The sequence below is a fragment of the Narcine bancroftii genome, chromosome 9, assembly GCF_036971445.1.
Source record: "Narcine bancroftii isolate sNarBan1 chromosome 9, sNarBan1.hap1, whole genome shotgun sequence".
Lineage (NCBI taxonomy): Eukaryota > Metazoa > Chordata > Chondrichthyes > Torpediniformes > Narcinidae > Narcine > Narcine bancroftii.
In genome coordinates, this window is record NC_091477.1 from 124,288,479 (window position 1) to 124,315,614 (window position 27,136).

Genomic DNA, 27,136 nt, shown 5'->3' on the forward strand with positions numbered 1-27,136 from the left:
AAATGGAGCAGATATTTCTTTCAAGCTGGAGACAGGGGCAAAGGCCAACTTGATCTGTGAGTGCAACATCAGGGCAATGAAGATAAAACCATACATCCATCCAAATTTTGTTCCGCTCAAGACCTACAATGGACAGCACATTGACACAAAAGATGAAAGTTAAAGGTAAAGAGCACCACTTCATGTTTGCAGTAGTCCCAGCTGGACATGACTCACTGCTTGATGACAAAGCATCTGAAAACATTAACAGCACAAATGCATAGAACAACGTAGAGGAAATACTGGATCAAGTTCCAGGCATCTTCAAGGGGCTTGGTGTTCTACCATTCACCTATAGGATACAGTTAAAGGAGGACACACAGCCTGTAGTGCATGCCCCAAAGCGGGTTTTAGCACCACTAAAAGACAAGATAAAGCAGGAACTCAACCAAATGACATAACTCGAGGTCATGAAAAAAGTGGAGAAGCCCACAGAATGGGTGTACTTAATGGTATGTGTTAAAAAGAAGAAAGATAACCTACACATGTGCATGATCCCCAAAAGACAAACTCCAATATAAAGAGGGAACATTATCAGATTCCAACCGGGATGAAATTACAAGTGAGATGTCTGGTATAAAATTTTTCACCAAATTGGATGCATCCCAGGCCATTTGTTGAGGAAACGAACCTAACTGAGGCAGAGCATAGCAAATTGAAGAGAGACTGGGTAGGACACGTAGCAGCAGCATTATATAATTCAAAAGCTAGAGGTGTAGCCATACTAGTTAACAAAAATGTACCAATCAAGAATAAGGAGGAAGTAGCAGACCCAGAGGGATGGTATGTAATGTAAAGTGTCAGATACACTCAAAATTTTGGAATTTGCTCAATATATACGTGCCTAATGAGGAAGTCCAAGAGTTTATGCAAGCTATTTTTTTTTAAGGTAGCAGATACACAGGGAAACATTCTGATGGGGTGGGGGGGGGGGGAAAATTTTAACCTTAATTTGGATCCAAAGATGACGAAGGACCCATTAACACCAGCATCGTACAGACCAATATCCTTACTAAACGCAGATTATAAGATAATAGCAAAATTATTAGCAAACAGATTGACCAACTGTGTACCAAAATTAATAAAACAAGACCAAACTGGCAAGACGAACAGCAGATAATGTTTGTAAATTTATTCATTTAATTAATGCAGCTCAAGGGATTAAAAGACCATCGGTGGCAGTTGCGTTAGACGGAGAAAAGTCTTTGACAGGGTAGAGTGGAACTACTTATTCAAAGTGTTACAGAAATTTAATCTTTCGGATAAATATATTAATTGGATTAAGGCATTATATAACGGGCCGTTGGCAAAAGTAGTGGTAAATGGATATGTATCAAGCCACTTCAAACTGGAGGAGTCACGTGATGGGAGTAGTGGCCGGTAGGAGAATACCAGCCCTCTCCAGAAAAGAAGGAAAAAAGAAAAGAAAACAAAGCCACAGACACACAAACCATAACAAATAAAAAATAAAGATGTGGAGGAAATGGCACCAAAGAAAGAAAAGCCAAAAACAATGGGAAGAAAAGAAGAAGGAAAGACATCAGAAGAGAAAGGTGAAGGCCTTACCTGTACAAAGAAGCAGGGACCCGCCGTGGAAAGAGGAGCCCACTCCCTGAGGTCAGTGGAAACCCCGAAGGGTTGCAACCCACCGAACGCAGGACTACAAGGATGGCTCACGGAGCCAAACAGAGGTGCGCAACCGCGCATGTGCAATGCACACGACAAAGACAACACCGACGGGAGGGGGGACCAGCTGAGAAAGACCCGACAGCAGGGCTCCCAGCGGGAAGATATAGAAAATAACGGGAATGGGAGGGAGGAGAATGAAAAAAGGAAATCAGAGACTCAGTAGATGTCCAGCCCAGAGGAAGAGGATCAACATCAAGACACCATTAATAAAAAAAACCCAACAAACTGAGATAAACAGCCCAATAAGAAAGTCAGAAGAGATACAGATACAAAGAAGAGAGGTAGAGGACACAGGTCCTGGAGTGGACACAGGGGAAGAAGAGGGAGACCATCAAGCTCTGCACAGAGAAATGGAAGATGAAGGGAATGGACAGTCCATGGATAAAAAAAATTCAAGAATATATGAAAGCATTAAAAGAATGGCTGACATGAGAATTTAGTGAAATAAAAAGAATAAAAGGTACAGAAGAAAAAGTGAGTAGATTAGAGATGGTCATGACAGAAATAGGGAAAAGAGTAGACAAGGTGAAAGAACGAGAAACAGCCATAGAAATGGAAGTGGACGACTTAAAAAGGAAACTGGAAGAAGCTGATAAAAAAAGTTAAACACAGGAGTTGTTAGCTCATAAGATGGATATAATGGAAAACTATAATAGGAGAAACAATATAAAGATAGTGGGCCTTAAGGAAGATGAAGAAGGCAAAGATATGAAAGAATTTATAAAAGAATGGATCCCCAGGGTCCTAGGAATGCCAAAATTACAGGTAGGAATGGAAATAGAAAGGGCACACAGAACATTACCCCCTAAACCACAGCCACAACAAAAACCAAGATCCATTCTAGTAAAATTTCTGAGATGTACGACAAGAGAAAATATATTGGAGAAGGCAATGAAAAAAATGAGAGAAGACAAAAAGCCACTGGAATACAAAGGTCAAAAAAAAAAATTTCTACCCAGACATAAGTTTTGAGCTCCTGAAGAAGAGGAAGGAGTTTTAATGCAGCAAAATCGATCCTATGGAAGAAAGGCTATAAATTTATGTTACGATCTCCAGCTGTGCTTAAAATAGTTATCCCGGGGCAGCAAAGCAGACTGTTCTCGGATCCGGAGAAAGCACGAGAATTTGCAGAACGCCTGCAAAACAGAAAGAGAGATGAGGAGATGTAACAAGAACAAGAATGACGACAAACTTCATATAAAGAAAAAAAAATGTATAAGTAAGAACTAAGGAGGGGAAGAAAGGAAGTAAGGGGGGAATTAAGAGGGTGAACTTTGTTATATGTGAAGATAAAAGTCTTTTCTGGAGGGGGTTGGGTAGGAGAGAATAACAGTCACTGTGAAATCAGTTGACGCTTGCGAGCGGGTTCCCAATCCCAATGGAGAGGGGAGTTGTGGTTGCCTGGCAAGGGACAAGGGGCAACTCAGAGGGGGGGGGGGGCAGTTTGGGTTAAGGGAATTTTAGATGTGGGAATAGTGGAAATATTTTATGTTTTAGAACTGTTGTCTTACAGTGCATTCAAAAAAAGAAAGCAGAAATGGATAAGGAGGAAAGGTGGTGATGAGGAAGCGGAAATGAAAGGTAAACAAAGTATGAAATGGCCATGTTGAACTATATGACTATAAATATTAATGGAATACATAACCAAATCAAAAGGGAGAGGCTGTTAAATTTACTGAAGAAAGAAAAACTTGATATAGCATTCGTGCAAGAAACACATCTAACGGAAGTGGAACACAAGAAATTAAGGAGAGACTGGGTAGGACACGTAACGGCAGCATCATATAATTCAAAAGCCAGAGGTGTAGCTATATTAATCAATAAAAATGTACCAATCAAAATAGAGGAGGAAATAATAGATCCAGCAGGGAGGTATGTAATGATAAAGTGTCAGATATATTCAGAATTTTGGAATTTGCTCAATGTATATGCACCAAATGAAGAGGATCAAAAATTTATGCAAGATATCTTTTTGAAGATTGCAGAAACGCAGGGGAATAAACTGATAGGAGGGGATTTTAAACTTAATTTGGACTCAAAGATGGATCAAACTGGAAAAAAGACTAGCAGAAAGAACAAAGTAACCAAATTTATGGTTAAATCGATGCAGGAAATGCAACTTTTGGATATATGGAGGAGACAACACCCAAAGGAAAAGGAATACTCATATTATTCGGGTAGACATAAAACATACTCAAGGATAGACCTGTTCCTGTTGTCAGCCCACACCCAAGGGAGAACTAGGAAAACGGAATATAAAGCTAGATTGTTATCGGATCACTCACCCCTGTTATTGGCAATAGAGCTGGAGGATATCCCACTGAGAACGTATAGATGGAGATTAAACTCCATGCTGCTTAAAAGACAGAATTTTAGATAATTCATTGAGCAACAAATTAAAATGTACTTTGAAATAAATACTGAATCAGTGAAAGATAAGTTTATACTATGGGATGCAATGAAAGCGTTCATCAGAGGGCAGATAATAAGTTAAGTAACTAAGATGAAGAAGGACTACAATCGGGAAATAGCAAGTACAGAAAAAGAATGAGCAATAAGGGAAGATACAACAAAAAGAAGAGAATTGGCAGACAAAAAAATAAAATATGAAACACTACAAACATACAAGGTGGAGAAGAACATAATGAAGACAAAACAGAATTATTATGAGCTGGGAGAAAAAACGCACAAAATACTAGCTTGGCAGCTTAAGACAGAACAAACTAAAAGAACGGTATTGGCATCAAGCAAAAAGGACAAACAAATTACATATAACCCAACGGAGATCAATGAAAACATCAAGGAATTCTACGAGCAACTATATCGAACTGAGAACGAAGGGAAAGAAGACAAAATAGATGAGTTTCTAGCTAAAATTGAACTACCGAAATTGCAAGAAGAGGAGCAAAATAAATTAATAAAACCATTTGAAATAGAGGAAATACAGGATATATTAAAAAAACTACCAAATGATAAAACGCCGGGAGAGGATGGACTCCCAATAGAATTCTATAAAACATTTAAAGACTTATTAATTCCTCCTCTCCTGGAAGTAATGAACCAGAATGAAGAAACACAAAACGTGCCAGATTCATGCAAAACAGCAATAATTACAGTAATACCAAAGACGGGGAAAGATCCACTAACACCAGCATCGTATAGACCAATATCTCTACTTAACACAGATTATAAGATAATAGCTAAAGTATTAGCAAACAGATTGGCCGACTGTGTACCAAAAATAGTAAAACTAGATCAAACTGGATTTATTAAGAAAAGACGAACAACAGACAATATCTTTAAGTTCATTAACTTAATCCATGCAGTATAAGGAAACAGTGGTGGTTGCTTTAGATGCAGAGAAAGCCTTTGACAGAGTAGAATGGAATTATTTATTCAAAGTACTACAAGGTTCAACCTACCAGAGAAATATATTAATTGGATCAAAGCATTATATAAGGGACCATTGGCGAAGGTGACAGTAAATGGATATATATCAAACCAATTTAAATTAAGCAGATCAACTAGGCAGGGATGTCCACTATCTCCCTCATTGTTCGAGTTAGCTACAGAACCACTGGCAGAACTGATAAGAACAGAAAATAAAATAAGAGGGATAAAAATAAAAGAGAAGGAATATAAAATCAGTCTATTTGCAGATGATGACATAGTATACTTAACAGAACCAGAAATATCAATAAAAGAATTACATAAGAAATTGAAGGAATATGGAGAAGTATCGGCGTACAAGATCAACATAAATAAAAGTGAAGTGATGCCAATGAATAATGTGGATTTCACAAAGTTTAAGAAAGAATCACCATTTAGATGGCAAACACAGCAATACAATACCTAGGTATACAACTAGATAATAATCTAGGCCATCTATACAAACTAAATTATCAGCAATTAATGTTACAAGGCGACTTAGAACATTGGAAAGACTTACCACTAACACTGATAGGAAGGGTAAATTGCATTAAAATGAATATCTTCCCAAGGATACAATACCTATTTCAATCGTGACCAATTCACCTAACAGAGAAATTCTTCAAGGAGCTAAAGAAAATAATAAGGAAATTCTTATGGAAAGGGGGGGGGGGGGGAAAACTGAGGATAGCGCTAGATAAATTAACAGAATGGTACAAACAAGGGGGCTTACAGCTACCAAACTTTAAAAATTATTATAGAGCAGCACAATTAAGATACCTATCAGGTTTCTATCAAACAAGGGCAAAACCAGATTGAACCAGATTAGAGCTAGATAAAATAGGGGAGAAGGTACCTGAACATATACTATATAAGTGCAACATAGGAATTCACAGGTACTGCACCATCTGCTCAACATTTGGAAGAAGATTCACGTAGAAAAGAATAAAACAAATTATCAACTACCAAAACTAATATTGACGCAAAATCAACTAATCCCTTTCACAATAGATAACCTTTCCTTTAGAAAATGGGAGAGAAAAGGGATCAAAAGAATAGAAAATTGTTTTTCGGGAAATAAATTATTATTCTTTGAACAAATGAAGGACAAATATGGAATAACTCACGGTACAATGTTTGCATACCACCATCTGAAAACCTACTTGAAGGACAAATTGGGAAGCAGACTGAGGTTACCAGAAGGAAGCAGCTTTGAATATGTGATTACAGACACAATGATAATTAAAAGATTTATAACAAACATGTACCTTAAGCTGCAATGCAAGGAAAATGATGAAATAAGCTACAAACCTAAACAAAGATGGGAAAAGGATTTAAACATAAAGATAAAATAACAAAACATGGGAAGAGCTATGTACAGGAACTATGAAGAACACAATAAACACGTATTGTACGTATGATACAATATCATTGGTTACACAGACTATATTATCACCCCTCAGAAATTAAAAGAGTGCGACCCAACAGTATCGGATAAATGCTTTCACTGTCAACAAGAAATTGGAACAACAATACACGCAATTTGGGCATGTACAAAAGTGAAAACTTTCTGGGAAGAGCTAAATCAGATATTAAACAAAATCACAAAAAACAACATACCAAAAAAATCCAGAAATTTTTCTTTTAAATAATATAAAAGGTAAAGAACTAGGTCTCAAATTCGATAGAGCCCAAAAAAGATTCATTATGATAGCCCTAGCAATAGCAAAAAAATGTATAATGTCAACCTGGAAAATGGAAGAGAGCCTGAAAATACAACAATGGTACATGGAAATGAATAAGTGTATTCCATTGGAAAAAAATTACGTATAACCTAAAAAACAAATATACATTGAACAAATTTGGGAACCATACATGAACTATATCGGAAAATGCCAGCCTCGGACCTCCATCTCCAAGTGATAAGAAGATAAACGTGATCAGATGTGATGTGTAAAAGTAGACGACACGTCTTTATTTTTTTGTTTTTCTTTTGTGTGAAGATGTTGTTTTATTGTATTTTATGTTTAATATTTATGGTTTTGGAGGGGGGTGGGAAGGGGGAGGGAGGGAAGGGGGTAGAAAAGAGGGAAAATGTCACTGTGTATATTTAATGAGAAACATTTGTACATATTTTGGTTGATATGAATCATAGTGCAAAAAAAAGTTACAAAAAGAATCTGAATGAAGGTTGGCCTAGAGGTGAATGCCAGCAATACTACAACTTCAGAGGAGAGCTAAGTGTTGTCAATGGGCTTCTACTCAGACAAACAGAATTATCATTCCTCAATCACTGAAACGAGATATGCTGAAAAGTGTGCATTAGGGGCACCTTGGAATGTAAAAATGCAAGAGAAGGGCTAGAACAGCTGTTTATTGGCCAGGGATAAATGCTGACATTTGACAGATTGGTCTCAAGCAGTGAGAGCTGTCGGAAACATCACACAAATCAGTCAAAGGAACCCATGATCACAAATGACTTACCAGAGGAGCCAAAGCAGAAAGTTGGGACTAATCTGTTCCACCTGGATGGGAAGATTTACCTGCTATTGACTATCTATAAAACTATTCTGACCCTATTCTGCTGCCTGCTTGATCAAATATATGAAATCAATCTTTGCAAGACATGGAATACCTCAAATTGTTTAGAGTGACAATTGATCATGCTACAATTGTAGAGAATTCCAGAACTTTACAGAAGAGTATGATTTTTGATGTGACTTCAAATTGTCTGCATCTCCAGTCAAACAGAGAAAGAAGTTCACATAGTTAAATAGCTGCTCAAGAAAGCACAAGACAGTGGCTGAGATCCTTATCTAGCTCTGTTAAGTCAACAAGGCTCATCAATTGAACATAGCAAGCTCCTGATGAGACATAGACAATGTAGCACCCAAACGAGAACAGAGATGTCAAATGGAAACAAAAGTGTCTGCAAAAAGTTAAAAAATCAAACTATGACAAGTCAGCAAGAAGTTTTAGGCCAATGGCACAACACGGCACAGTGAGATTAGGACATTCCAACACCTGGGACAAGACAACCTCTGTTCTGGAGGAAGTACATCCAAGATCCAAGGATGGTCAAATACGAAGGAGAAATTGAAAAGTTTGAAGAAAATGCAAGAACAGAGAAGATCCAGCCAGTCCAGCAACAGAGGAAACACCCCCACTGCCAGACAGTCATGGACCAGTGGAGCTGACACATGCACCTATGTTGAAAAGATCCACATGTGTTATCAAAGCACCCGACAGGCTGAATGTCTAATAGAAAAAGCACACTTAAAAAGTTTGTGCTGTTGATGTTTATGCTACTTTAAGTTGAAATGAATACGTTATTACCGTGTAATTGTTGCTAGTTTGAAAATCTTAGGAAAGGCGATGTGATGATTGGAAGTTGATGATCCTTCTGATCACATCGTATTCAGAGATGGAATGTTCCACCTCGAGCTAGATGCAAAATGGATGTCCTACGAGGTTGTGAGTTGTTAATAAAATATTAATACAAGAAAATCCCAAGTTTCTTTATTACAATGAAAGAACCATCACACAGGGAATGATCACCTTCCATTTCTCATCAATAACTCTGTAATGGAGAGAGTAAAGAACACCAAGTTCCTTGTAATCCACTTAACTAGTGACTTATCATGGACCTTCAACATCTCCTCACTTGTCAGGAAGGCAGAACAGTGAATGCTCTTCCTGGGAAGACTGAAGTGGGCAAGGCTACCAGCCTCCATTATTTCAACTCTCTACAGGAGCTCTAATGAGTGTGTCCAAGCAGCTGCATCACAGTGTGGTACATTTGCTGCAGAGAAATGGATTGGAGATCAATCCACAGAACCTTAAGAGTGGCAGAGAGGATCACTGAAGTCTCCCTCTGCCCCATCGATGTGATCTACTGGGATCGTCATCTGAAGAGGGCACACAAAATCGTTGAGGACTTCATCCACCCTGCACACAGCATCCTTTACCTATTCCCATCGTAGAAGAGATAGAGTATTACAGCCAGCACCACCAGGCTGAGGAACAGCTTCCTGCAGATAGCGAGAACGCTGAGCAGCCAAAGGATCTGCTTACATTGATCATCCTGTCATATTTATGAAATAATACTTATACAAATGGATACTTGTCCTGCATATTGTTTTCTGTATGTGTGTTATGTTTGGTTGTGCGTCTGCATGTCTTGCACTGAGGACTGGAGTATATTGTTTTGTCGGGTTGTTCCTGTACAATCAAATGATAATAAACTCAACTTGATTCCTTGTGCAACATGGTTCTTTTACCTTACCATTCTTTCCTTGCCTCAGTGGAATATACTTGTGCAGAGCACCATGCAAATGTTCCTTGAACATTTGCCACATCTTAGCCATATATTTCACCGAGTCCAACTACTCCCAAGTTCCTAGCATCATATTTTCCTTTACCCCAATTAATTTTCCCCCAAATTGTTTATTTCTGTCTTTCTCCATTGCTAAGGAGAGAGTTGTGATCACATTCTCCAAAATGTTCACCCATTGAGTTGTCTGATATCAGGGCTGGCTCATTTCCCAATACCTGGTCAAAGCCTCTGCTCTAGTTGGCTGAACTATGTATTGTGTCAGGAAACCATACTGAACACACCTGACAAATTCTGTTCTATTCAAACCCTTCCCTCTAAGTTAGTGTCAATGAATATTCGAAAAGTTAAAAATCACCCATCACAACAACTTTATTATTTTTGTATGCCGCACAAAGCCATGCTGACTATTGGTCCTTTTACTTATACCTAAACTGAAGAGACCATAAGACATCGGCCATTCAGTAGGTAGGGAGGAGGAAATGGAGAGATGGATTAGAAGAATGGGCAAAGAACTGGATATGACAAAGTTTTGGCTGTCTCGGGGAGGGAACAGCTGTTGAATGTGCTGGAGTTTAGATAGAACTGGGGGAGTGGCATTGCTGATCAGGGATACTATCATGGCTACAGAAAAGGGGAAGTAATGGAGGGATCATCTACTGAGTTAGTGTGGGTGTACAGGAAGGATCAATATCCGTTCTAGGTACATTTTCTTGACTTCTCCTCACCAATAGAGACATTGAACAGATAGAGAAGCAGATTTGAGAAAGGTCCATTTAATTTCTTAAATCCACAGCCTGGATTTTCTTAAAAACTTGACACTTACATCCCAATCACAGTTTTGAGACAAGTTCAGTCTTTGATTTTGGAGATACTGAGTTTCTCGAGAATTGTGTTCCCAAAGTCATTACTAAGTTTACTCACTCAGAGCAGAAATGTCATCATCAATCAATGAACAACCATGAACATCAAATACTTGGAGCTGTGTCACATTCAGTAAATGTGTTGCTGTCTCCATGAAGCCACCACCAATGCCATTGCAGGACAAATCCATTTTCCTTATTGCAGGTAAATGATTCAGTGAAATACCTACAGAAATTAGAAAAAATATACTTTTTTCCATCAACTAAGAAATTCAGGCTTGAAGGAACAATTGCAAAGGGATTGAAAAGTTTGTCAAATGTCGGAAGTGAAATCTGCTGGATGCAGACTGAATATAAGAATGGGAGATACATTTGACAGAAAATATTGGAATTCAACAAAGTGTCTAGGGATTGAAGGAAAATAATATTGGTGGAGTTACTGACCGAGTGGAGGGTAATTTTGAGCTAAAGGGTGACATCAATGTATTGGAGAAGCAGAATGTGAGATGGAATATGGAGTTTAATCCAAATGAATGTGAAGGGGTGCATTTTGGGAGCAATAATAATGTCAGGGCATATAGCATAAAGAGCAGGTCTGGTGAGGAGAGGACTGGCTGCCTAATGTTTCACTTCGAATGAAAGAAACAAAAAGGAACTCTGTAGTGACCTTAAAGAAAGAGGTTATCACCTGGAGAACCCTGATGGGGCAAGTTTCGTCAGCAAGGCGCTAAGGTGATTGAGGGAAGTACCTCAGTGTGAATGTCCTGGAACAATACATTGCTCTCTGAAAACCTACAAGAACCTTCCTAAGCGGTAACCATTTACCTTTCAAGCACCAAAGCCTAGTGAACATTATACATGTTAAATTCTGTGCACAGTATAAGAATTGCCTGCCACCAGTGAACTTGGAGGAATGAAAAAACTTTTCTGAATTTACACACACATGCACTTCGAATTAGAAGGGGGTTAAATTGGGTTAAGTAAGTCAATAGTGATAAGTTAAAGTGTGATTCTATTTTCATGTTTAAAGATAATTAAAAGCAAGTTTTGTTTAAGTAAACTTTTGTCTTGGTGAATATCTACTGCTACTGGGTTTTGGGATCCTTTGGGCTTGTAACAACACCAAAACTCATCCACTTCTGTAGCTTCCTCTAGCAATTTGTTCCAAATGTAGACCACTATCCAAGTGACACCATTGCCCCTCAGGTCCCTCTCAAATCTCACCCCTCTCACTTTAAATCTATGCCTATCTTAGTAAAAAGACCAAGCATTGACTTAACTCATGATCTTGGCAATTTTTAGTTTCCTCTACAAGGTCACCCTCAGATTCTGAAATTCCAAGGAATGAAGACCATCAAACCTTCCCTAGAATTCAATCCCTTCAGTCCTTGCAACATCCTGGTGAATCTCCTCTGCACCTTTCCAACTTATTGATATCCTTCCTGGAGCTGGGCAATCTGAACTGCACATAGTACTCCAAGTATTGCTTTATCAACATTTTGTAGATGCAATGCTGTCAATATTCCACACCTCACCAGCATGCCGAACACCTTCCTCACTATCTCATTCCCTCCTTCCTCCAAGTCACCACTTTCAGGGAACAATCCATCTATACTCCTTGGTCTGTTCCACGACACTCACCAAAGTTCTACTATTTAGTGTGGACATCCTGTTGTAAATTTAGTTGACTTTCCTCACTATTCACTAGTTTTGAGATATATAGCCCGGTAACAGACCCTTCTGGCCCACAAGCCCATGCTGCCCAATTGCACACCATTGACTTGCAACCCCTGTACATTTTGGAGGGTGGGTGAAAACCAGAGCACACAGCGAAAACCCATGTGGACACAGGGACAATGTACAAACTCCTTAGACAGCTCTGGATTCAAACACAAGTTGCTGGCGCTGTAACAGCATTGGTCTAACAGCAATTCATTTTGACATCATCTGCAATTTTGAAACAAGATTAAAATCCAAATTGTTAATATTGTTATGGACCATGGATTAACTTTTTGGACTGTGGACTGTCATCATAAAGGATGGACCTGCTAAGAGCTCTGTGCAGTTTGTGGTACAGCTGAGTGCTGACTTGCCAATTGTTTGGGACTTTTGAGAACAAAGGGAGAATCCAGCTGTGAACCAGAGAGCGGCAGTGGGAACAGCAGTTGGAGAACTATGTGAAATGGATTTATCTAATAAGTGAGGATTCGTAAGTTTACTGCAACACAACATCAGTCATTTCTCCCTCCAACAGTCAATACGACGTCCTTTGTTATCAGTTAAAGAACTTGGACATTGAACCTTGAGATTGAAGTCTGTGGACTGTGTTTTTTTGACTGACTGACAGGTTTTTGGGGATTTTTCCTCTTTTGAATATTGGGCACAAACTGGAATGGTCTAGGTTTTTCACAAACACACCATTTATAAATATCTGATCTCTATATATGCTATAGATACTTATAGTGGGGGTAATAGTGTTAAGACATTATATTGTTAATAGTCATTGAACCCTTTTGAATTTCATCTTGTTGTTGCTGGTTTGAGACGTAACAATATAGATAAAGCGAACCCAGAATTGAAGCTTGCAGTCGACCACGGTGATTGGACTCCAATCAGAAACATAACCATCCCCTCCTCCCAGCAAGCCAGTCTTGAAACCAACTGGTCAGCTCTCCCTGGATCTCTCATGTCATCTATCTTCCAAACTAACCTACTGTGCAGCACTCTGTCAAAGAGCATAATAGCTGAACACTCATTTAGATTCATTTTTCCTGCCAAACAGAAAATTCTACATCTGCTCGATCTTTGTCCGTCAACTTAATCTATTCATGTCCTTTTGAAGTCCTCACAACTTGATTTTTCAACTACGCTTGCACCATCAGCAAGTTTAATAACCATGGTTTTGGTGCTATTGCCCAACATTTACAGGAATCATTAAAAAGTTGTGATCCCAACAGCACACCACGAGTCACAAAGGCCATTCATGTCTACTCAACTTCCTGAGCGAGCACTCTTCTGCCTATACCAGTGTTACCTCTAACACCATGAGCTTGTAATTTCTGTAAGACCCTTTGATGTAGAAGCTTAACAGATGCTTTCTGGAAATGTAAGTTTGGTACATCTGTAGGTTCTGCATGAAAGAAGACGGATATATTTACAAAACCATATCTACCTTGATTTCTTTCCCCCAGTTAATAATAGTCCATAAGATTTTTCCACTGACGTATTAGGGTGGAACGGTCAGTGCACTAACGCTATGACAGAGACAGTGACTTGGGTTCGATTCCAGCGCTGTCTGTATGGAGTTTGTACATTCTCCCCATGTCTGTGTGGGTTTCCACTGGGTGTTCCAGTTTTATCCCATATTCCAAAGACATACAATGCTGGTTGATTAATTGGTCACATGGGTGTATTTGGGCAACACAGGCTCAGGGTTGGAAAGTGTGTGTTATTGTAGTTTATCTCTAAATTTAAAAAAAGATTAAGCTAGTCTGTAGTTTCTATTTTTGTTTCACTTCCTTTTCCATAAAAGGGTACCCTTCGGTAAGTGACTCGGCCAATACCCCAAAGCCTTTCCATCGTCAACATGAGAATAGTCAAGAGCGCAATGGAACATTTCCTGTTGGTCTGCATCAGTTCAGCTCTATCACAACTTGCAATACTCACTTTGGACAACAAAACCACTTGAGTGACTCTCCTCCAGATTCAAATTCCAATGTTTACAGATGCATACCATCTCAAAAATAATGAGAGCACGGGGCAGGCTTGGATATAGTTCATGCGGCATCCAGATCAGTCTCAGGGTTGGGCACACAGCATCATGGAGCTACTGTTTATCCAGGGACCATATAGAGAAATTGTGGGGGAGCATTTCAGCTGCAGTAGAAGCAAAGATGTCACCAGAATCCAGACTGGGGCCAAAGAGGAGCAAAATAGTCCAGGCATGGACATGGGATCCAAGCTGAGGGGCAGTAGACCAATCAGAGCAAGTGATGAAATCTGTGACTAATAAGTCTCTGAAGGGATTTTTTTTGGCTTTTCTTTCTGTGAATCAGCAGAACAGCTTTTGAATGGCAGAACAAAAAAAACATGACTGTCTTGGTACATGTGACAATCGTAAGAAAATCTGACTGACATCACTCTCTGCCCTGCTCCCCAAATAATCCTGACAACATTCCGAAAAAGGACAAAAAGCAGGCACATGTGAATGACTTGAAGGGCATTTTCGGATGTTATCCATTTATTGTTTTGGAAATATATTGCTGTTCTCTCATGATCACTGGGTTCCACAATCAACTCCCTCAATACCATCATGAAAATACCTTCAACAGACCAATTAGAACATCCAGCTGATGATCATTTTTTCCAGAAGAGTAAATGGGGGAAATGAAAAACCACAGATGAGTGGATATTATTTCATACCATATTAGAGATCTTACCCAAGTCCTGGATGCTCTCTGGTGTTAAACCACAGTTGCACAATTTTATCACTTGCAGATGTGAAGCATGGCTCAGCTCCTGAAATAAAACTGCTAAACCACATCCAACATTTTTATTCATGGAGAGATCCAGAATTTCCAAATTTGTGATGACAGACAAGGACTTCCCTTAACAGCAGAAAACAAAACAAAGTTAGTACTCAAGATGCAGTGCATTCTCAGCATTCTGGCTGGTTGCATCAATGCTTGGGATAGAGGGGCCAATGCTCAGGTCAAAAAATAATTCCATAGGATTGTTAACTCAGCCTGTGACATCAAGGGCACCAGACTTCACTACATCAACAAGAGGTGGTGTTTTATCAAAGTAGCCTCCATACTCAAGGACCCCCATCACCCAGACTATGCCCTCTTCTCTCTCCTATCATTGGGAAAAAGGTACAGGAGCCTAGAGGCAGGCACTTTGCAGCACAAGGACAGCTTCTTCCCCTCTGCCAACAGATTTGTGAATGATCAATGAACCAAAGACACTGCCTGACTTTGACTTTTCATGCATTATTTTTATTTATTTCCGTAAGATGGTGTCTATGAATGTTTGCTGTGTCGCTGCCACAAAATAATGAATTTCGTGACTTATGACAATAAATTTTGATTCTGCACTGTTGCAGTTTGCCAAATTAAACTAAACCACCACAGTGAATGTCACTTGAACTACAAGGAGTTGTAGGTTAACGAGTGTATTTGGGGGGGGTGGGGGGGCACAGCCTCATGGGCCAGAAGGGCCTGTGACAGAGCAGTACATCAAAAAAAAAAGATTTTAACCTATCCAACTGCTTGCATTTATGCCCTCTATCTCTTCTCAGACTCCCTGCTTATTGCATCTACCATTCTCTCAACTGCTCCTCATATGACCCAACCCATATCCCTCCAAAATCTCTAGCAACCCTGGCCACAAGGACTTTGGTTTCTTAAGTACAACCGTCTCTTTTGTACAGGCCACCCCTTCCCCAGAAAATATCCACAATTCTGAACCCCTGCCTCTGCACCACCTTTTTTAGCCACACATTCATCTGCCAGTTCTTCCTCTTCTTACTCTCACTGGAATGTAGCATAGGCAGTAAATCAGAGATTACTATCCTTGAGGTTTTGCTTTTCTACTTCCCAATTCCTTGTATTCACTCTTAAGGAGCTAACCCCTATTCCAATCTATATCATTGGTTCCAATATGTACCACAACTTATGGCTAATCACCGTACCTCTCAGGAAAGCTGTCAAATCAATCTAAGACATCTGGCACCTGGAAGGAAAATACCATCCAGGAGTGCAAATATCTTCCATAGAATCATCTACCTGTTCCCCTCACCAATGAATCCCCTATTAGTATTGCTCTCCTCCCTCTCATTTCAGAGACCTGGCTTCTGTGGGCTTTTCCTAGTAGACTGCCCCACATAACTGAACCCAAAGCAATATACATGTTGAGGGAAATGGCCACAGGGGGACCCTGCACTGACTGTCTACTCCCTTTCCCTCTCCACAGGCACCTACCATCTGCCTCTTGTATCCTTGGTGTGAACTGCTTCCCTGCAACTCTTCACAATCAACCCCTTGACCTCCCAAATGATTCATTCAACCAGCTCCAGTTCCCTAATGTGGACTGCCACCAGATGCTCTTCTCACAGGTGAAGTCATGAGGGATACTGGAGGTCCTGATTTCCCACATCCCACAAGTGAAGCAACCCACTGCCATCCCCACTATTTATTATTTGCAAGGAGAAAGACCTCATCCAACTCCTCAGCAAAGGTACACATTCCAAGGCCTCCACAATGCTCTGCATGGCAGCACACACAAAAAATCTTACCTGAGCCTTCTTTCTTAAGTCTTTTATTTAAAAAAAACCCTGTTACTCCCAACACCTTTGATTCTTAATCCGTCTCTTCCTGCCAAAACTTTAAACCAAAGTCTCATTTCCCTGCTCAAACACCCATTCCACTTGACCCTCAGTTTTATTGGCAGCTGCCAATAAGCTCACATTAATTATTTAAACTAACTGCAGATGTGTTGTTGAAAAAGGTAAGTGAAGAGATTGTTATGGCATTGACAGAGATCTTTGCATTCTCTCTGGTGACAGGAGACATCTCAGTGGACTGGACTGTTGTCTAATATACCTTAATCAAAAGAAGGAAAAAAGGATAGTCCAGGGACTTGTAGGCCAGTAAGCCTCACATTAGTGGTAGCAAAACTATTGGAAAGGATACTTGGGGACAGGGTTTATACATATTTGGAAAGTGGTCAGGTAAAGGATGGTCAGCTTTGCCTTTGTGGGACATGTCAGGTCTTACTGACATGCTGAGTTTTTTGAGCACGCGATTAGCAAGGTTGACGAGGATACAACAGTAAATGTTGTCCACATCGACTTCAGTAAAAGGTGTTTGACAAGCTCCCTTGTGGTACATTGACTCGGAAAGTATGGACGCATGGGACGCAAAAGGAGTTGATAGTTTGGCTTCAGAATTGGCTGCATCATGTAAGACTGCAGGTAATGGCTGTTATTCAGGGTAGAGGCCTGTGATCAAAGTGGTTCTGTAAGAATTGGCGTTGGGACTTCTGTGGATTGTGATGTACGTAAATTATCTGTATGAAAAAGCAGATGGGTGAGTTATTAAGTTGGCAGATGATACAAAGATTGGTGGAGTTATGGACAGAGTAGAGGGTTGTCAAAAGATACCACAGGATTTAGATCAGTTACAGATATGGGCAGACAGAATTCAATCAGTACAAGTGTAGGGTGTTGCACTTTTGGATGTCAAATATGATGGAGAATGTATATAGTTAAAGGGTCAGGCTCTTCACAATATTGATAGGCAGAGGGACCTGGAGGTCCTGGTCAACAGCTCACTGAAAGTGGCTACATAAGTAGACAAGATGGTAAAGAAGGCATATTTTGCTTCAATGAATAAGGGGTATTGAAAAATAAAAATTTAGTCATGTTGTAGCTATACAAATCTTTGGTGAGGCTGCACTTGGAATACTGTGTGCAATTCTGGTTACTCCATTATAGGAAGGATGTGGAAGTTTTCAAAAGGGTTCAGAAGAGGTACCAGGATATTGTCTTGTTGAAGTAGGTACAAGTTATGGGGAGAGATTAAACAAACTTAGGTTGTTTTCTATGGAGTGTAGGAGGTTGTGGGTGATAGGGTGAAATCTATCCCCAGTCAGAATCTTTTCCCAAGGCAAGAGCATTGCACGCCAGAGGGCATGCATTTCAGGTAGGGAAGGAGAATATATGGGGAAAGAGAAGGAGAATATATGGGGAAAGGGAAGGAGAATATATGGGGAAAGGGAAGGAGAACATATGGGAAAAGGGAAGCATCAGGTTCAAGAGAGAGCACCTGAGCCTGTAGTCAACAATCGGTACTCCTCCTTGAGTACTGTTGGTGGGGGTGGGGGGAACAGTCAGGCTGGGGAAGGCAACAGTCAGGCTGGGGAAGGCAACGGTGGGTATACCTCTGGCACAAGCTCAGCCTTTGTAGCCCAGAAGGGTAGGGAGAGGAAGAGGAGGGCAATAGTTATAGGGGATTCGATGGTCAGGAGGACTGATAGAGGATTCTGCAGATATGACAAAGGTAACCGGATGGTGGTTTGCCTCCCTGGTGCCAGGATCTGGGATGTAACTTCTCGTGTCCATGACATTCCTAAAGGGGGAGGGTAATGAGCCAGAGGTCATGGTAAATGTTGGTACCAACGACATAGGGAGGAAGAGTGAAGTGGTCCTAAAAAAATGAATATCGGGAGTTAGGTAGGGAGCTAAGAAGGACCACAAAGGGGGTTATCTCTGGATTACCTCCTGTGCCACATAATAGTGAGGGCTAAAGGGGTGGAGTAAGGGGCAGGGATTCAAATTATTGGATTACTGGGACCTACTCTGGGGGAGGAGGGACCTGTACCAAACAGATGGGTTGCATCTCAATCCCAGAGGAACCAGGATCCTGGCGGGGGTATTTGTTAGGGCTACTAAGGTTGGGGGAAGGGGTCCATGTGAGGGAGGACAGCAGAGAGAGGTTTTGTTGGCAAAGAGAAAAGGCTTACAGACAAAATTTGGGAGTGGAACAGCAGTTGATCGAGGAGGAAAGGGGGATGATGGTAACAAATATTAGTGTGGACAGTAAAGAGGGGGGATAGGCAGAAGGTAAAATATGGGAGGTCTCTGAAGTGCATTTACTTCAATGGAAGGAGTGTTGAAGGTGTGGATAGACACTTGGCAGTATGACGTGGTGGCGATTAATGAGATGTGGTTTCAGGAGGGATGTGACTGGCAGTTAAATATTCTGGGATTTTGCTGCTTTAGATGTGATAGAATTGGAGGGTTGGGGAGGGGGATGTGTGGCATTGCAGCGGTGCTGAGGCGTGATAGATTGGAGGGCTCGTCAAGGGAGGCGGGGTGGGTGGAATTAAAAAATAGAAAAGGAGAGGTTACAATTATAGGGGCATATTATAGACCTTCTAGTGGGGAGTGAGAACTAGAGGAGTAAATATGTAAGGAAATAGCCGAGATGTGCAATAAGCACAGAGTTGTGTTAGTTGTGGATTTTAATTTTCCTAATATAGATTGGGAGACGCAGTCAGTGAAAGGGGTGGATGGCTTAGAGTTTGTAAAATGTGTGCAGGATTGCTTTTTGCAGCAACATGTTGAGGTACCCACTAGAGAGGGGGCAGTGTTGGATCTACTGTTGGGGAATGAAATAGGACAGGTGATGAAGGTGTGTGTTGGGAAGAACTTTGGATCCAGTGATCATGATACCATTAGTTTCAGCATAATTATGGAAAGGGTTAGCTCTAGTCTGCCGATGAAGGTCTTTAAGTGGGGGAAAGCCAGATTTGATGAAATGAGAAGGGATTTGCAGGGAGTGGTTTGGGTTGATTTGTTTTTTGGGAAGGAAGTGGAGGAGAATTAGAAGACATTTAAAGGTGAGATTTTGAGGGTGCAGAATATTTATGTTCCTGTTTGGATAAAAGGCATGGCCAAATGTTTAAGAGAGCTGTGGTTTTCAAGAGAGATTAGGAAGTTGGTTCGAGGTAAGAGTGAGGCCTACATTAAATACAGGAAGCAAGGGATAGACGAGATGCTTGAAAAATACATAGATTGTAGAAAGAAGCTTAAGAAGGAAATTAGGAAAGCGAAAAGAAGGTACGAGGTGGCTATAGCAAATAGGGTGAAAGTAAATCCAAAGGGCTTTTACAAATAAGTGAATAGCAAAAGGAGAATGAGGGATAAAATTGGCCCACTAGAGAATCGGAGAGGACGAATGTGTGAGGAGCCAAATGAAATGGGGGAGATATTGAATGAATTCTTCTCGTCAGTGTTCACTAGGGAAAGGGATATGGAATTGTGTGGGATAATTGAGGCAAAAGGGGTAGTTATGGAAAAGATAGGAAAGTGGGGGGGGGGGGGTTAGAACTTCTGAGATATATAAAAGTGGATAAATCTCTGGGTCCCGACGGGATTTTCCCCAGGAACCTAAGGGAAGTCAAGGAGGAAATGGCAGAGGCTCTGACAGTGATTTTTCAACAGTCACTGGAGGACGGTGTAATGCCACGGGATTGGCGTGTCGCAAACATGGTTCCACTGTTTAAAAAGGGCTCCAAGTGTAGGCCCAGCAATTATCAGCCAGTAAGTTTGACATTGGTGGTGGGTAAACTTACGGAAAGTATTCTTAGGGATATTATGTAAAAGTATCTAGAGGGGCAGGGATTGATTAGGGATACCCAACATATGTTTGTGAGGGGTAAGTTATGTTTGACAAATCTTGTTGAATTTTTTGAGGAAGTGACTAGAAAGGTTGACGAAGGTAGAGCAGTGGACATGGTTTATTTGGATTTCAGTAAGGCTTTCGATAAGGTTCCACATGGAAGGTTGGTGAGGAAGGTTCAGTCATTTGGGATAAATATTGAGGTAGTCAGATGGGTTCAACGATGGCTAGAAGATAGGCACCAGAGAGTCATGGTGGACAACTGTCTGTCAGGATGGAGGCCAGTGATGAGCAGTTTGCCTCAGGGATCGATGTTGGGTCTTTTGTTGTTCGTCATTTACAATAATGATTTGGATGAAGTGGTAAATTGGGTGAGTAAATACACAGATGACACAAAAATAGGGGAGTTGTGGATAGCGAGGAGGGTTTTCGTGGACTGCAGAAGGATATGGACTGCTTAGAAGAGTGGGCTGAAAGGTGGCAGATGGAGTTTAATGTAGATAAGTGTGAGGTGCTTCATTTTTGGAAGAATAACCAAAATAGGACATATGCAGTGAAGGAGAGGGCACTAAGGAATGCAGAAGAACAGAGGGGTCTTGGAATTACTATTCATCATTCTTTGAAGGTGGAGTCTCATGTAGATAGGGTGGTAAAGAAAGCTTTTGGTATGCTGGCCTTTATAAATCATAGCATAGAATATAGGAGCTGGAAGGTGATGTTGAGTCTGTTCAAGGCATTGGTGAGGCCAAGTTTGGAATATTGTGTGCAGATCTGGTCTCCAAATTATAGGAAGGATATCAATAAGGTAGAGAGGGTGCAGAGGTGGTTTACGAAAATGTTGCCTAGATTGCAGTATCTAGAATATGGAGAAAGACTGAGTAGACTGGGCCTTTATTCATTGGAGCGTAGAAGGTTGAGAGGGGATTTGATAGAGGTATCAAATTATGAGGGGAATAGATAGAGTAGTTGTGAATAGGCTCTTCCCCTTGAGGGTAGGGGAGTTTGGAACGAGTGGTCATAAGTTAAGGGTTATGGGGCAAAACTTTAAAAGTAAATAAGAGGGAGCTTCTTTACTCAGAGAGTGGTGGCTGAGTGGAATGACCTTCCGGAAGAGGAAGTTGCAGCAGGGTCAATTTTGTGATTTAAGAGGAGATTGGATGAGTGTATGGATGTCAGGGGGATGGAGGATTATGGACAGAGAGCAGATAGGTGGAACTAGTAGAGTTTCACTTAAATCGGTGCAGACAAGATGGGTCGATATGGCCTGTTTCCGTACTGTAATTGTTATGTGGTTTTATGTGGGAAAATATTTACTCAGAGTGAGTGAAATGTTTTACAAGTTGCCAGGTGTAGCACTGGAAGCAGAATCAGGAACAACGTTTTTGAATTTTTAGACAGATACATGAATATGAAGGGAATAGAGTGAGATCCATCAGATGCAAGCAGATTCTTACTTTGATGTTGACATCATGTTCAGCACAGGTACATGAGTCGAAGGGCCCATGTTCCATGTGGAACATTCTTACTGCACCTACCCTGTCTTGTCCTATCATAATTTCACACATCTGAATGAGATTCCCTCTCATTCTGCTGAATTCCATTGGGTATAATTACTAGAAACTAACAGTTTTGTGTCTCATCAACACAATCCTACTTGTCCTCTAGTGTGACAATGAGAACTGCTCACTGTAATCCAGCTAGGGGATAAATAATAGTTTATATAATTGCACCGCAACCTCCATACTCTTAAATTCCAAGCCCCAGAATTTCATCCTTCACTTTTTCTGCATCTGCCTTTAGGAATCCTTAGTATGTACACCAGAGCCACTGTCCTTCACCATTTCTTCTCACTTATTGTGAATATCTAGTGTTATTGGTTCTCCCAAAATGGGTTGCTTTTTTTTGCCAAAAAAGATCAAATGTAATCTGCATTTCTGTTCATCTTTACCAATTGAGAATTATGCAGTTCAGAATTCCTCCCCTCAACATCATCAGTTTTTGTAAGTCACCAACATTCCCCTCAAACATCAACTTTTAACTGCCTTTAAATTGGATTAAAGTCACAGTACAACTGTGTTTAGGATAATAGGAAATATAGGCCCTAGTAACCAAAAACTTTGCTTCTTTCAGAAAATTTAAAAATCATACTTCACTTGTTTTAACAGAGTACATAATCCTTTTGAAACACCAAGAATTTTAAAACAACCTGTGAAAGCTGTTATAAGGTATTATTACCCAAGACCACCCCATCTTCTGCTGTTAAATTACAATCAACTAGCTTTAGAATCTTCAATGTGGAGCATGAATGGAGCTTCTGAGTTAATAGAGACAAGTTCCCTCCCAAGTCAGGATTCCACGATAAATCGATCTTTTCAATGTTGGCCAAAAGCTGGATGGAGTCACCTGCAATGTAAATGCACAATTAACCCAGTTAATTCCTAGTGAACATTTGCTTGAGAAATTGGGCATTTTCTTGGTCACTAATCAAATGGTATTTCAGGAAACAAATGAGTCAATATTTCACACCAGAAGTAAACTGAAATGAAAATTACACATTCCAATGACTTAAGAGGAGAATCAGGCCATTTAACCCATCCAGACTGATCTGCCATTCAAATAATGGCCAATTTATTATTCCTTTCTCCCCATAACTTTTGACACCCTTACTAATCAAGAACCCATCAACCTCTGCTTTAAATCTACCCAGTGAAAGCCTCCTCAGCTGTCTGCGGCAATGAATTCCTCACATTCACTGCCCTCTGGTGGAAGAAATTTCTCCTCACTGTTATAAAGGGACATCCTTTTATTCTGTGGCTGTGCCCTCTGGCCAGACTCTCCAACTGCTAGAAGCAGCTCCATGTCCACTCTATTTAACCCTTTCAACATTCAGAATATTTCAATGAGATCCCTTTAATCTTTCAAAACCAGGGAGAACAGTACCCAAGCCAAATACACCTTATGCATTCATCCTCTTATCCTGCGATCATTCTTGTAAATCTCCTCTGGATCCTCTCCATTACCTTATCATAGAAACATAGAAGATAGGAGCAGGAGTAGGTCATTCGGCCCTTCGAGCCTGCTCCGCCATTCAACGAGATCACGGCTGATCTTAAAGTTCAGTACCCCGTCCCCGCCTTCTCTCCGTAACCTTTAATACCCTTATACTGAAAAAATAGATCTAATTCCCTCTTAAATAGATTTAATGAACTTGCCTCTACTGCCCTCTGTGGCAATGAATTCCACAGATTCACCACCCTCTAGGTAAAGAAATTCCTCCTCATCTTGGAACTAAATGGTTTATCCTTGGATAAGGGGTCTAAACCTGCTTCATATGTGGTCTGATCCATCCACTGTACAGCCTCAGCATTACATCTTGACTTTATATTTGTGCCATCGGAACTTTACAACACAGTACATACATGTCCTGGTCCTTCATCCCATGATGCTGTACCAACCTATATAAACATGTATCATAACAAACTAGCCCTTCCCTATCTCACATCCATAACCCTCTATTTTTCTTACATCCATATACCTATCAGAGTCTTTTTAATGTTCCTATAGAACCAGCCACTTCCACCACTCCTGGCAATGCATTCCACAACTGTGTGTTAAAGGTACAAGCCCAATACGTCCCCTAAACTTTCCTCCACTCAACTTAAACAGACGACCTCTGGTATTGTGGTCCCATGAAAAAAGTGCTGGCTGTCCACCCCATCTGAGCCCCTCGTAAACTTGCATACCTTGATTCAGTCACCTCTCATCCTTTGTTGCTCCAAATAGAAAAGCCCTGGCTCTGTCAACCTTGTTTCATAATGACATGTTCTCCACTCCAGGCTTTCTGGTGAAATTCCTCTGAACCCTCTCCAAAGTATCCGCATCCTGAGGCTATAGGAACTAAATGCAATACTTTAAGAGTTGTCTCACCCTGAATTTTATAGCCACAACACCTCCAATTGGTGTCATCTGCAAACTTATTGACCCACCACTTCATACAAGTCATTTATAAAAACCACAGAACTGCAGAACACCATGTGTCACTGACCTCCAGGCCAAATCCATTCCATCTATTACTACCCTCAGCTTTCTGCAGGCAAGCCAATTCAGATTCCAAGCAGCCAAAGTTTCTTTGGAAAAATTACAAATATCCAACCTTCTGGGACTCGACCTATCGTTCACAGGGATGCAAAGACCTTAGTCAATGCCCCAATAATCTCTTCAGGTGCTGAATTCAATAACCTGGGATATATCCTATCTGACCCTGTGGACATGTCCATCTCAATGCTCCTCAACAGACCCAGCATTGCTACATTCTTTATCTAAAAATGGTCCAACACATAATTCTTCATCCTACTCACACAATCTTCCATCACCTTCTTTGTTTGTACTAATGCAAAGTGCCATTTAGTGCCTCATCCACTTCCTCTGACTCCAAGCATAAATCTCTTTTATTTTCATTCAATAGACTGTCCTTTCTATAGTTATCCTCTAGTTATGAATTAGGTATAAAATGCCTACCTTCTCAAATGCTTTACTAAATCCATACACATCACATCCTCTGGTTCAACTTTCATTTCTTCGGTCACTCCTCAAAAAAACTCATTTAGGCCCGTGATACACGACCTGCCCATCTCAAAGCAACGCTGACTATCCCTGGAAAGACCATGATTCTCTAAATGCTCGTAAATCCCTGTCCTGAAAAATCCTCTCCAATTTTTCCCAATACAGACATTATATATTTTCTAGGAATCCCCCCTTTTCTTTCTTAAACAAAGGAACTACATTTGTTATCAATCCTCTCGAAGTGAAAGCTAACATTGCATTGATCTTCCTTTCTACCAACTCTATATGCAAGTTAACCTTTAGAGCAGCATTTCTCAACCTTTTTACCCTTGTGAACCCTTGAAGTAGTTTCATGTCTCAGGGAACCCCAGCATAAAAATAATTAAATATCATTATTAATATCTATTTCTTTTATACTTTTATCATAGTTCACGTGCCAAACATCTTTTTTTTTTCAGATAACTTGTTTAAGGAAAAAAAAAACCCTTTTTTGGTCAAATTCATTGGCAATGCAAAAAAAAAATCATACTGCTCATTTATGAGACCTCACACCGAGGTTTTCATTTTAAATAATAAGAGGTTGAAGCCTTTATTATAATAACCAAGGATTTTCCAACAATATGCTGTCTGTGTAGAGTAAAATTACGAATATAAAATTAAACAAAAATTACTCAAAAATGCATTAGCCTATTGATCACGGTTTCTCGCGGATCCCCTTGCGACCTCTTGAGGAATCCTGGTTGAGAAACACTGCTTTAGAGAATCGTGCAACTAGGACTCCCAAGTCCCTTTGCTTTCTGAATACTCCACCCATTTAGAAAAGAATGCACTTCATTATTCCTTCTACCAAAGTGCATGACCATTCACTCCCCGACATTTTATTCCATCTGCCGCCTCTTTGCCCATTCCCCCAATCCATCTAAATCCCTCTGCACGGTCCTTCCTTACTCAACACTACTTGCCCCTAACCCTAAATGTCTGCAAATTTGGACGCAAAGCCATCACTTCCATCATCTATATTATTTACACACAATACGAAAGGTGGCAGACAGTGACTCCTGCAGAACACCGCAAGTCGGCAAGTATCCAGAAAAGATCCACTTTGTTTTCAGGCTTGGCCTTCTGCCAGTCAGTCTCTCTTCACGAAAGTCTGCAGACACTGTGATTGTTGTAAAAACACACAGAAATGCTGGAGGAACTTGGCTGGTCTCTGCGAGAACAACTGAGTTTCTCCAGCATTTCTGTGTGTTTTAACTTTTCTATTATGCTTTCCTCAAAGAACTCCCAACAGATTTGTCAAATGACATCTTCCCTGAAGGAAACCATCCTGACTTCAGACTATTTTATCTTGTGCTTTCAGGCTTTCCCCCAGAAGACCAGAGGACAGTTTTACAAACAAAAAAACTTTCGGCTGAGGCGACCTACCTAGAGAGGAAATGTCGAGCTTGGAGAGCTGGCAACTGACCAACTCAAGCACCCGCAGGTAGGGTAAATGCTGCAGCTGATTGGTCAGTACTTTCAAAGCTCCACCAATTGATTCATTCCATGACAGGTCCAGCTCCTCCAAGGTTGGCAAATATGGCAGCAAAGCCGCTGGGAAGAAAAATAAACCAACTGTCAATGACTGAGTCACAAAACCAGAAGCAGCTGAATTTTGAGTGTGAGCAATTTCAAAGTAGGAGTTCAGAGCTCGACACCAAGATTTCACCTTTGTGATAATGTCAAGGCAGATCAAGGACAAAAGTGGAAACCTTCATTTTGATGGAGAAGATCGTGTGAAGACACAAATAAAGCACTTCGCATCTGTCTCTGCAATGAACAATGGTCTGGTATAGTCAAAGTCCAAAAATCTGGATGCCAGAAATCTGGACCACCCAAGAACCCAGACTCTCAAACTTTTTAAATTTAGCGGGATTTTGTGTGAGTGTGTAAGCACCCCAGATGCACAATGGCAACAAGCAACCACACTTAATACAGGTCATCTTATCACAAAGAAATTAATTTCTATATTTTAAAACCTCATCTACAATTATTAA

The 27,136-nt window shown here is 40.5% G+C and overlaps 1 protein-coding gene across 7 annotated transcripts in view; it reads right to left on the reverse strand.

Moving 5' to 3' along the window:
• The window catches only part of LOC138742786 (leucine-rich repeat-containing protein 31-like), an 83,154-nt gene that overhangs the window by 25,514 nt on the left and 30,504 nt on the right, over positions 1-27,136 (reverse strand). For 5 of the 7 annotated variants that reach the window (XM_069897717.1, XM_069897718.1, XM_069897721.1 and 2 more), the window contains 4 exons: positions 26,526-26,693; positions 22,773-22,940; positions 14,793-14,960; positions 10,415-10,579 (listed from right to left, as the gene is read on the reverse strand). In XM_069897717.1, coding sequence (XP_069753818.1) covers positions 10,415-10,579; positions 14,793-14,960; positions 22,773-22,940; positions 26,526-26,693 — 669 coding nt within the window. The remainder of the gene's footprint in view (positions 1-10,414; positions 10,580-14,792; positions 14,961-22,772; positions 22,941-26,525; positions 26,694-27,136) is intronic. The other 2 variants (XM_069897720.1, XM_069897719.1) reach the window with 2 other exon arrangements.